Raw genomic sequence first — 12,094 nt, forward strand, 5'->3', positions numbered from 1 at the left:
GCTTCCCACTCTGGCAGTTTGAAGGTTGTTGTCTTTGTATGTTGTGTGTCTCTGGCTGTAAATGGTGTCATTTTAAATGTCTTTAATGTGTTGCTTTGCAGTCTGTTCATAAAAGCAGTCACTTAAAGAGATCATGGGTTTTCTAATAGAAAGTTAGAAACTGGACGATTTTGGAAAATACAGACAGTAACAATTCAGCAATCTACCGGAGTTTTCAATCTTTTACACTTTTATATTTTTTGAGAGAGGGTTTCACACTTTGACTCAGAGTAACCTGGTCCTCACCACATAGCCCAGGGTGACTTCAAAGTCTCAGTAATTCTCCTGCCTCAGCCTCTTGAATGCTGCCATTAGAAGTGAGAAAAGATCCAGTATCGGGAAGGAGGGGCGTGGTCTCTGGACAAGTTCTAGTGTATTATGACTTCATAGTTAGCAACTTGTGAAGTGTTTGAAATGTTAGGTCCTGGCTTTATTCGAAGAAATTAACTGGGAATTGATTGTTAAGATGTTCTAATCTATGCTGACATCAGCTCAAAGAGAGGCTAGAGTTCCAAGATTAAACAATCCAGTACTTTATCAATAAACTCAATCTCAGCAGCATTGACCTGTGTTCTGAGGAGATCTTTGTAAAGCAGGCGGTTTTGGTACTAGCTTCCTTACTTTGAGAATGTTTACATTTCAAATGGTTGGTAATTAGACAAGCCGTTTCTAACCTCATTTTCTTTTGCCCATAGGAGGGACAATAACATCTTCTGTGGGAAAGGGAATCGGCTCCCTGGTGGTGACTACACAGCAGATTGTTGTATGGGGGGACTAGGAGCCAGAAGGCCACCGTCAGCGTTTCCTATCAGCACACACAATCAATTCTAAGAGTCCATGTTGATCTTGGAAGTAGAAGAATTTAAAAGAGATAAGTTCCCACAGAGAACAAGAACCTTACCAACTCCTTTGGCTCCGAAGGCTAACAGACAATGGATATCATAGAGACCGCAAAGCTTGAAGGCCATTTGGAAAACCAAACCAACGACTCCACCAACACTTACACAAGCCCGGCCGAAGCCATAGAAGAAGAAGCCAACAAAAATGGCAATGGTAAACCCAAGAGCTTATCCAATGGGTTACGAAAGGGTGCCAAAAAATACCCGGACTACATCCAGATCTCTATGCCGGCCGACTCCAGGAACAAGTTTCCCCTGGAGTGGTGGAAAACTGGCATTGCCTTTGTGTATGCCCTCTTCAACCTTGTCCTGACAACCGTCATGATCACGGTTGTGCATGAGAGGGTCCCTCCCAAGGAGCTCAGCCCTCCACTCCCAGACAAGTTTTTTGATTACATCGACCGGGTCAAATGGGCGTTTTCTGTATCAGAAATAAATGGGATTGTATTAGTTGGGTTATGGATCACCCAGTGGCTTTTTCTGAGATACAAGTAAGTATTGGCTAATAAGGTATTTGGGTGCGGAGCTGGGTTTGTTTTGAAGAGAGGAGATGTGTCATTAAAATTATCTTTTTCCCAATTTTCTAAATGCCTTTAGTTTCACCTAGGCGTTTGAGGAAAGAGCGTGGATAGACATAAGTGAATGAATTCAGCCACTATTCCATAGGCATGCATTGAGTGGCCACGTGTGGAAATAGGAGGTTGCGGTGGTCCCGTGGAGGGTGTCTCAGTTTACCCATTTAAAGTGCAGTTCCTGGCTTTATGTGGTGTGGTGCTATATTCCTACCCTAAACCAAGATGCTTGGAAATGCCTTTAATCCCAGCACTTGGGAGGCAAAGGCCGAAGCGTCTCTGTGAGTTTGAGGCCAGCCTGATCTAGAGTGTTCAGGACAGCCAGGACTACGTAGTGTCTCAAAAGAAAAAAGAAAAAAAAAGTAGCAGGAAAGAACTAAGTTGTTTTCAGGCTCTGGCCAGGTGCAGCGGGGAGTAGGCTAAGGCACTTGACTCTTACGAGATGGTTAGTGTGCCGCCCACAGCCTGCTCTGAGTTTATATGTGCTCAAAAGTTCTCCAGCGTTCTTTTCCTTTCATGTCCTTTTCCTGCCAGGCACAAAGTAACAAGTGTTTGTTTAAGAGGCTGGGTTTGGAGCTGGCTCTCGGTGGTTTGGGTTTTAGATTTCTAAAGTAAACTTGCCCTCCCTGCCTTCCTCTTGGCACTGTGAAGGAGGACTCGGCTCAGTAGTCCAGCCCCTGCCTTTCTCCGCCCATCTCACTACAGTACCAACCACCAGGAATCATTCAGCCGGGCTTTGCATCTTGAAGACACACAAAAATTGAACATAGCTCCAGCTTGGTTATTTCTGCTTCTCTTTGTAAATTCTAACTTCTGGTCCACGAAATTGGAGCCCGCTCAATTCCCCTTGTCCTCTCATGTCATTTGAGTGTTTGCTTTCTACTGGATCCCACTAATTAAATCCCCAAAATATAAGCTTGAGCAAAATACCCACAATCTAGGGCTTTAAAAAAAAAAAAAAAAAAGTAAAGTGTGGGAACTCCCTCCATACAGCTTCAGAATTCCAAGTCAAGTCAGAGCGGAGTGTTAGTGCCCCAAGGTCACTTTTAGACCAGAGAGTCAAGGTGGCTGTTGCTTTGTATTTAGAATTGTGTCTGCTCTTCTCAAGGACTTTCCCAGATGCAACCCTGCAGTTTTCTAAACTTGCATGGCAAGCAGAAGCCCCCCATAAGCGGTTTCCTTATTATAACTCTCAAAATGTTTCTTCAGTGTATTTGGGTAAACAGCAGAGCTATCAGTTAATTGCCTTCTACTTGGTAGAAACGGATTCCTTCTGCACGCCCCATTCATGACATTCGTTATGCTGAAATCAAGAATGTGTTTCTTGACCATTAGTTTTCCTTTTCAGTGCTTGGAATTGGCACTAAACATAGCAGGGCTTGCCTAGGCTATGGATGTTTACTGTCTCCTTCAATGTGTGTGTAAAGGCGATTTCTGTCCACATTCGTGTGAAAAGAGCTTTAGTCCAGTGTGTAACCGGATTCTGTCCTTTCAGCAGAGTCTTCATGTTGGTTTATGGGAGGCTTGGTTTATGGGAGCTGTTATGACAGGCTTTCTGTTGCCATCTCAGAGCTCACCATGTCGAGATCATGGGCTGGAGATGGGGTTCAGTGGGTACCATGCTTGACTGCACACGCTTGAAGCCCTGGGTTCAATCCCCAGCACACAAAGAAAAATAAAAAGAAAGGAACAATGGAAAAACTATGCCCTACCCCACCCTTCTCTGATACTGAAATTTCACACTAACTACTGTAAATTATGTACAATTTCTACATGCCAATTAAAAGAAAATATCTATTTAAAGAAAACATGCAAGGCTCACATGCCTATGCTGAGCACTTTATACCGACCTCCAAGATCACAAACAGCACTAACTTGCCAGTTCACTTCTGAAGTAGATTTTAACCTTGTATTTTGGTAACTGACAGAATAATTCTCATAATTTTGGTTTTTTGTTTTTGATTTTTGTGTGTTTGGTTGGTTGGTTTTGTTTCTTTGAGACAGGGTTTCTCTGTGTAACAGAGCCCTGGCTGTCCTGGTCCTATATACCAGGCTGGTCTCGAACTCACACAAAGATCAGCCTGCCTCTGCCTCCCAAGTGCTGGGTTTAAAGGCATGCACCACCACACCTGGCCATGATCTTGTTTTTAATACCCTCTCCTCGTCCCTCCCTGCCTCTTAGTATGTCTGCCTTCCTTCCTTCCCTTTTTCTTTTCTTTCTTTCCTTCCCCCTCCCTCCTTTCTTTCTTTCTTACTTCCTTTTCTTTCCTTCCTCCCTCCCTGTCCTCCCTTCGTCTTTCTTTTTCTTCTTTTCTTTTCTTTCTTTCCAGCACCTCATACATGCCAGACAAGCCCTCTATCACAGAGATAACTCTCAAGTCTCCTCTTTCAAACGCTTGTGAGGGTAAAGACACCATGAGCAGTTCCTTTTCTAAATAAGCCTGTAGAGTGAATGTTTCACCTAAGTTAGTTTTCTGTTCTGGGCACATGGCACTGGAATGAATATAATTGCCTTATAACAATATCTCCTTATTTCTTGTCCTTGTCTAATAGCATGGGACACAATTCAAAGCAGCATTCCTTTGGGGCCTGGGGTTGAATCACGGAGTGAATTGCTTTCAGTTAACCAAAGAAAAACAGCCATCACTGTTGACCGCCTGTTCCTTTTCGGTACTAAAACAGCAAAGCTAGGTTCCCAAAGAGGCAGTAAATAAGCACTTCCATCTAACAGACTTGGCTCTGCTCCTTTCACCTCTCCTCACCTGGAACCCTAGAATGTTCTTGAAATAGTTATTGGTGGCAGGCAACTAAAATACATATTTATACATATTATTTTTAATTAGAAGTCCCAACAGTTACCTGAATTTGACCTTGGTCTGTGTGGAAAACTGTGTCTTGGAGAAAACAAAATTTTTCTTATCTCTGAGGCGACCTGTTACTCTGCAGTCTTTTTGTCAGTGATAGTTTGGAAAATTTGAGAGCTGTGAGGGTGAGAGCACCATGGAATGAATACACTGTATGTTCTAGAGAAGCTGAAACAAGCACCCCACGGGTGGGTAACGCCCCACCCCATGCTCCTTCCTATTTTCAGAGCTGGCGCTGACAGAATAACCACAGAAAGGGGGTGTCACCATGAGCTGGAACTGAGAGCGCACAGACCCTCTATAACCACGCAGGTACCCAAAAGGCAGCCATGTTGTGGGCAAAGCCCGTGAGTTCAGAGCTTATTGGCCTCAGTCAGCTTCTGGGAACAACAGACTTGGGCTGAAGAGTCAGAAGAGCTCAGAGCCTCACGGTGAAGACTGCACAGGATCCTGAAAATTCTCACTATCTACTGTAAATTCTGTGCAGTTGCCACATGTGGCCTTATGAAGATGTCCAGTGAAAAGGACTTCTTGCCTTAATGTCTTGACCTATCTCTCTCTCTTTTAATTTTATAAAATTTTATTTTAATTTCTGAGATAGAGATTGGCCTTAAATTCATTATTCAGCTAGTGTTGTCCTTAAACTATTGATCTTCCTGCTTCTGCCTCTCAAATGCTAGATGTTGGCTTATTCAGTATTAGAAATCAAATCAAGGCCTTTGTGTATAAGGCAAATATTCCAACACCTAAGCCACATACACAGGCCTTTAATTTTTAACTGGAACAGAAAACATACAAGATTGGATTCCATAATGAGATATTATGCGTACATATATATACATGTGTATTATGTGATATTCATGTCAAGTTAAGCAGGCCTCTCTTTAAACACATGTCTTTATTTAAAAAAAAATATTTCTAAATTTAAATTCTGTTTTATGTATATTGGTGTTTTGCCTGCAAGTATGTCTCTGCACCATGTATGTGCCTAATGCCTGCAAAATCCATGGGATCCTCTGGAACTGGAGTTACAGATGGTTGTGAGCTGCCATGTGGGTACTGGGAATTGAACCCATGTATTCTCTGGAAGAGCAGCCAGGGTCCTTAGCCACTGACCAGCTCTCAAGACTACTTACTACTTTTTTTACGGCAAAATATCTAAAGTCCTCCTGACTTATTTCTTAAACACACGGTACGTTGTTAACAGTAGCCATCTTGCTCTGTGGAACACCTCAGCACCATGTCTTGTTCCTAACTGTGGCTTTGTACACACTGATGAACCTTTCCACATAATCCCTTCCTAACACACAGTCACCCCAGTCTCCAGTAAACTCTGGTCTGGGCCCAGCTTGACCAACTTTTCTCAGCCTGGCAAAGGGGTGGAATCATTCTGCGCTTGATTCTCTGTTATTCTGGCTTATTTATCATGATGCTCTCTAGTCGCATCCAACTTGTCACAAATGACAGGGCTAAACTTTTTTTTTTCATGTCTGAATCATTATATTATACACAGACATGACATCCATTCTCTGTTCATCAGCTGGTAGACACTTAGGCTGTTTACATTTTGTGGTTATCGTAAACAGTGCTTTAATAATGCTTTCAATAAATAATAGTGCAGTCTTGTTCAGAAAAAGGCAAACGATACTAACCTTTGTACGCCTTTTTATTTTCCTTTGCCATTTAAAAATCAATAGTGAATAAGATAATAGTGGCTCACCCCAGCAGTCACTTTGGACACGTTCAAAACGTAATTCAGTGAAAACCTGCGCAGTCAGAGGAAACAGTTCATGCCTAAGTTGCCAAACTACCTCTGGAGGGTCCCAATTAAAATCCTGCTTACGTAACTAGGGCTTAATGACTTGTCACATTTCCCTGCGTATCCAATTATGTCATGTCACCTGGTTCATTAGATTATTCCTCTATGGCCGTGGCTCACTTACATCTGAGGTGTTCCCTAGGGGGGGTTATTAGTCACCGAGTTGACTGAAAACAGAGAGGCTCACTGAATTCCTTGGTAAAGGGAGACATTTTGTTAGGAGAGGACAATATATAGACTCTCTTTGTAAGTTTTCCCTGGCCCCACATTCGGAGCCCTTTCAGGCCCAAAAATCACTTAGACGAGCTCTAGTTTATAAATCTTTCTTCTCACGGGCCTTGGGATTCTGTGAAAATGAGGTTTATTTGTTAATTCCATCACTCCAATTACTTTTAGTCCATTAAACATTGTCTTGTATTGCATCAGGAACACAGGGGACCTGGGGTGGGCTTGGCTTACTCCTGTAATCCCAGCACTCAGGAGGCTGAGGCCGGAGGATCATGAGTTTGAGGCAAGACTTGGGTACGTAATGTGGTCCAGGCTAGTTTGGACTAGAGTGAGACCCCAACCTCCCCCTCCAAAAAAAAAAAAAAAATAGTAACGACAAGACAGACAACTGGTAAACTTATTTCTCCCCACCCTCGTGTTTTCTTTAGGTCAATAGTGGGGCGCAGATTCTTCTTTATCATCGGAACCTTATACCTATATCGCTGCATAACTATGTACGTCACTACGCTACCTGTGCCAGGAATGCACTTCCAGTGTGCTCCAAAGGTAAGCCTCCAGATCCCGCAGGGGGGGATCAAGAAAGCGATTTTAAAGCACCCGCTCTGTCTCACATTCTTCTGTAGGTTTCCGAGGCATTAGCTGCAATCTAGCATAGTCTCTAACTGGCTTTCGATCGGGAAAGACGTTCGTTAAGAATTTTACATTTTCATGTATAAAGAATTTGTTTTCTGTGAACCAAAAACTTACCAATATTTGACTCTTTGTTTGGTTTTGTTGTTTTTTCTTATTTATATATCTCAAGCATTCGTTCTATAAGGACTGCACTTATGTCCTGGCCACTGTAGTGAGCAAAGCTCACGCCTTCCCCTGGAGCTTATATTATTTCAAGGAGGAGCAAATAATAAGTAAATTCGTAATGTTATCACTTGGTGGTAAATCAGATGATTGTCAGAGGAAAACAGTAGGAACTGTTCTACAGAAAGGTCAAGAAAAGATGTTTAAAAAAAAACACACTTGGGCAAGAAGCAGGGGAGTCAGCCACATGGATGGGGTGAGAGCTTAGGCCAGGGGAACAGCTTATTAGTTTAACAGGGTTTGAGGAACTGCAGGTAGCAGGCAGGAGGGTCAGCAGGCTGGGCCACGGGCTGCAAAGGTTCTCATGGAAGCCTTGGTGGTCATGTTTGTAGAACTGATGTTACTGAATTTGGGACACTTTTTGTAGGTAAGATTCATAGGATATACATATTAATTCTATGGATAGGATTTGAGAAAGTCAAGCCTGACTCCAAACGAGTCACCACTGGAAACGGGAAGTAGGCTTCGAAGCCTTTGCTGCTGTTGAAGCTGTCTGAAGGGAAGTTCCAGTTTCCTCATGTAGCATCCAGTCACGGGAGGGCCATTCTTCATCCTAGATCCCTACGCGCTCTATGAAACACGCTTACAGATCATGTGCTTCTGGATAAGGGAATGGGGGGCTGACATAAGAGTTCAGGGAACGCTAACCAGATGTCAAGGGAAGGAGGACAGAGTGGTTCTGAGGAAGGCCGTCTCCCTTACCAAATATAGGTGTGGTTTGGAAAGGCAATCATTTCCTAAAGCCATCAAAGCAGTATGTGTCTGTAATTAGAACGGTGTACATATTGAATTTAAACACTGGCTGGGGTTGACTGAAACTAATTTAAGACATGTCTGAGTTTTCACTACTGTACACTATTGCAGTGTGTTTAGTGGCGAGTTGGCCACCGAAGAGGGGAAGGCAAGCCCTTCCTAGGAATGGATGAGGTTAGGGGGAAGGGTCAGTGCTTACAGAAAGACAGACTGAAGGTCGCCCTTCATGGAAGAACATGAATGGGATACTCAGGCCACAGACACTCTGTTGGAGGTTCCCTCACTAATCACCCACCACGGTCGGGGATCGGGCGGGCCCTCCTCCTCCTCCAAAGGCGGCTGCAGTTCCCTGCAAAGGGTTCTGTGAAACAGACACCTGCATGTCCCTGTGTGGCTGCGGGTGCTGTGGTGATGGAGAGCAGGAGTCAGAAGTCCCCTTCTAAATTTGACCCAAGCGCTGCTTTGATGCTCGTGGCCACGGGGCTCTTCGACACTTACCTGATTCCTGTGTTGGCAAGGCTGTTGAGTGTCCTTCCGAGGGAGCAGTGACAGAAACCTCTGCCTGTGAGAGGGCGTCCCTGTCTGAAGAGTCGCATAACTCAACACTTACAGAGCTATGGCAGTGGCATCCCCAGCTCCTGCATCACGCCTCCTAGGACAGCCTTACAGTTTGCTTCACACACACACATACACACACACACACACACAAGCTCTGGTTTACAGCCCGTGTCTATCTGAATGTCTAGGTGAAAGTTGCCTCAGTTGTTGTGAAATGAGTTAATTTCTCTAAGTCGTCCTGTGCAGAGACAGTGGCATGTTCCTTCCCCATGAAAGCCTTCTGTGTACAGCTTTCCTTCCCTATGGCTATAGATGGCCAGAGGGCTTTTCTTTTCCTTTTCTTCTTCCTTTTTATCTTTTACTCTTTCACTAATTAGAAATTTTATACATGCATATTATGTGGCCTTTTTTCTTTAATTGAAAATAGATTTTCTTTTCACATTACTCCTCCTGCATCCCCTTGGAGTTACCACCCCCTTCCCCATATGGATTCATCCCCTTCCTGTGTCTCATTACAAAAGAACAGGCTTCTAAGGAATGATAGTATAATATAATATAACATGATAAAACAAAACTGAACACATCAGAGTAGGACAAATCAAACAAACAGAAGGAAGAGCGCCCAAGAAAAGGCACAAGAAACAGATAGAGACACAGAGACCTGCTTGCGTGAGCACTCAGGAGTCCAGTAAAAACACAAAACAGAAACCATGATATATATATATATATATATACACACACACACACACATATATATACACATACACACAATACACAAAGGACATGTAAGGAGGGAGAGAGAGAAAGATTTTAAAAAGAAAGAGACAAAATTCAAAAGGAAAGCCCTGACAGGACATTATGAGATAAGGAGCGTCTAAAGATGCCATTGAGCCCTGTTTCTATTGGCCATCTCCCGCTGGACATGCTGCCCACCCTTAGGAGTAGTTTGTTTCCCCCGTGAGACTCCCTCAGAGTAAACTAAATTTTCATTTGCAAGTGGTCATCAATTGGAGGTGGCTTCCAGGTTAGGATAGGGGCCTTCGCGCATTCCTGCTCTCGGCTCTAATCCAGCACTGACTAGTGCAGGCCCTGTGCATGCTGCCGTATGTGCATTGGCCCTGCTGTGTTTAGAAATCCTTGTTTCCTCGGTGTCCTCCATCCCCTCCGGCTCTTACACTCTTTCTGTGTCCTCTTCCAAATGGTTCCCTAAGCCCTGAAGAGAGGGATTTGATGGAGACGTTCCATTAAGGGCTGAGTGTTATAGGGTCTCTCAGTCTCTGCTATTGTCTAGCTGTGAATCAAAGGGCTTTTCTTTTTCTTTTTCTTTTTCTTTTTTTTCCCCCTCATTGAAACTTATTATTATTATTATAATTTATTCAAAGGGCTTTTCTTAATGTAAGGGACAGCAGTGACGGTCAGGTTTCTTGTCTGTCTGCAGCCACCTTGGACGGCTCTGTACCTACTTTATTTTTGTGGAAAGCAGTATATGGGAGTCATAGTTGGCGTCCTTAAGAATGGTCAGGCTCCTGTGTGTTATGTGTTTTGATTGATGCTTCTTTCTTAGGTCTCTGAAGCTTCAATTTTACATCCAATAGCCAGCTGCATAGACTGATGGCCAAAAACAAGGAGCTGAGTAGAAATGAGTGCTGTGTGATGTGTGGTGACTGAAATCAGCCTAGAGGAGATCATCAAGGTCATCCACGGGTCCCACCGCTCAGTAACCTCCCTCCTTTTCCCAGGCTCGCCCTGCTTGGTTTCCCCTGCTTTCTTCCGTTTAGCCTTTCTAAAGCATATTTCTACGTCTTGGAATTAGCAGGGACAGCATTTAAGGGATACGAAGTTAACAGAGGGGACCAATTGGATAGCTTAGCAGGCAAAGGCATTTGCTGTCAAGCCCAGTGAGCTGAAGTCCATCCCCAGGACACACATGATGGAAGGAGAGAACCGACACCCATGGCTTACCTTCCCAGCGCCACATGTCTGCATTACATATGTACCTCTCTCTCTATCTCCCTCTCTGTCTCTCTCTGTCTCTCTCTCTCTCTCTCACACACACACACACACACACAGGCATGCAAATGTAACAGAGAAGGAAATGAAGAAAGTCTGTTTCTCCACCCAATAACTGTATCCAACCAAAGGCCACCTGAAATCCCCCTGTGTTGTCTCCTATTTCCATGGGAGGCACATCCCAAGATGCCCAGTGGGTATCTGAACCTGAAGATTGTAGCAGACACCGTTACAGTTGTCCTTATATATGTAAACACCTATGCATGTGTGAGTAAATTTACAAAGTAGGCACAGTAAAAATAATTAAAATAACCAATGATAAAAATGGGCGGGCGGGGGAGGATGCTGATGTACTGTAATAAAAGGTAGTTAAAACTTAAAAAAACAAAAAGACCTGAGAAATGATTTCCTGATGGGAGCTTTCCACTTAATATGTCAGGCTGTGGTTGGCGTTGTCACTGAGACCTCTGAATGCAAACGGCATATGGGGGAGGTGGGGACCTCATACCAACCGTGCTGAACAGAAAGAGGGGGCATGATGTGTGTGGTCTACAGCCTACTCTGTTAGACCTCAGGGCATCTGAGCCCGGTCAGAAGAGACTAATGACATTACGTGCTCCTACCTTCAGAAAGGTAGAATCGCTGCGACAGGTGAGCAGAGGTGAAGTGAAGGGTAATATGTCCTTTCAGTCTGGGGGTGCAGTGCTTGGCCGTCCTTTTTAAATGATGTCACTGTGGGTAGTTTTTGTATCAATCTCATGACAGAGAAAGGTTGGTAGCTGATAGAGCAAATGGTCATATTGTATCTTAGATAAAGATAAAGATACAATTTGATGTATTTGGTTGAATACCTGTTTTGAAGAGTGCTGTACAGTCAGTCTGCTTGAGGCTCTCCCCATCTGTGTAACCCTCCTTCACAGCTGTGTGTCCACCTGTGCAAGACAGAATGGAGTTTGCTCCACCTGCCACCCTAACCATTGCTACAGCTGGACTGCCACACGTCAGGGACCAGGGCTTAGAACCAGCAGAGCTGAGTAGAAAGAAGGCAGCCCTGTCCCCAGGATCCCACGTGAACCAAGTCAGGCCCAGTCCTTCTGTGTTTCTCCTTCTTGTAGACTATCGCTGTAACTCTTCCTACCTACCATCCTCAGACACCCCTCACTGACTTTCTCTGTGTTAGGCTTCCTTGCAGCTGTCCACCCAGGACCCCGGCATCTTCCCTTCTCATGCCTCATATTTTAAGGCGTAACACACTCTCTCTTGTATGCTTCAATTCTAATAGGATTTACGTATTTAACTGCTGCCTGACATTCCTGCCCTAGCCTGTCGATTGTTTCTTGTGACCGCCTGTGCTTTAGAGAGGCTTCCACACCCTTTAACCCTGTGTAGAACTGTGTGATGTTTCCTGGTCAAAGCTTTGAAAGTCTACTAATTCACTCCCTAATATGTCACCTCCAAACCTATTTAAATTATGGGATGAGTTTCCTGTAGCCGTGT

The 12,094-nt window shown here is 44.0% G+C and overlaps 1 protein-coding gene across 7 annotated transcripts in view; it reads left to right on the top strand.

Moving 5' to 3' along the window:
* Window positions 1-12,094, top strand: part of Sgms2 (sphingomyelin synthase 2) — an 80,082-nt gene that overhangs the window by 56,380 nt on the left and 11,608 nt on the right. For 6 of the 7 annotated variants that reach the window (XM_021633287.2, XM_021633286.2, XM_060392688.1 and 3 more), the window contains exons 2-3: window positions 735-1,429; window positions 6,850-6,967. In XM_021633287.2, the coding sequence (XP_021488962.1) occupies window positions 972-1,429; window positions 6,850-6,967 (576 nt within the window). In that variant the 5' untranslated portion in view covers window positions 735-971. Of the gene's footprint in view, window positions 1-734; window positions 1,430-6,849; window positions 6,968-12,094 lie in introns of those variants that run through there. The other variant, XM_060392689.1, reaches the window with a different exon arrangement.

Source organism: Meriones unguiculatus, chromosome 10 (genome assembly GCF_030254825.1).
Source record: "Meriones unguiculatus strain TT.TT164.6M chromosome 10, Bangor_MerUng_6.1, whole genome shotgun sequence".
Taxonomy (NCBI): Eukaryota; Metazoa; Chordata; class Mammalia; order Rodentia; family Muridae; genus Meriones; species Meriones unguiculatus.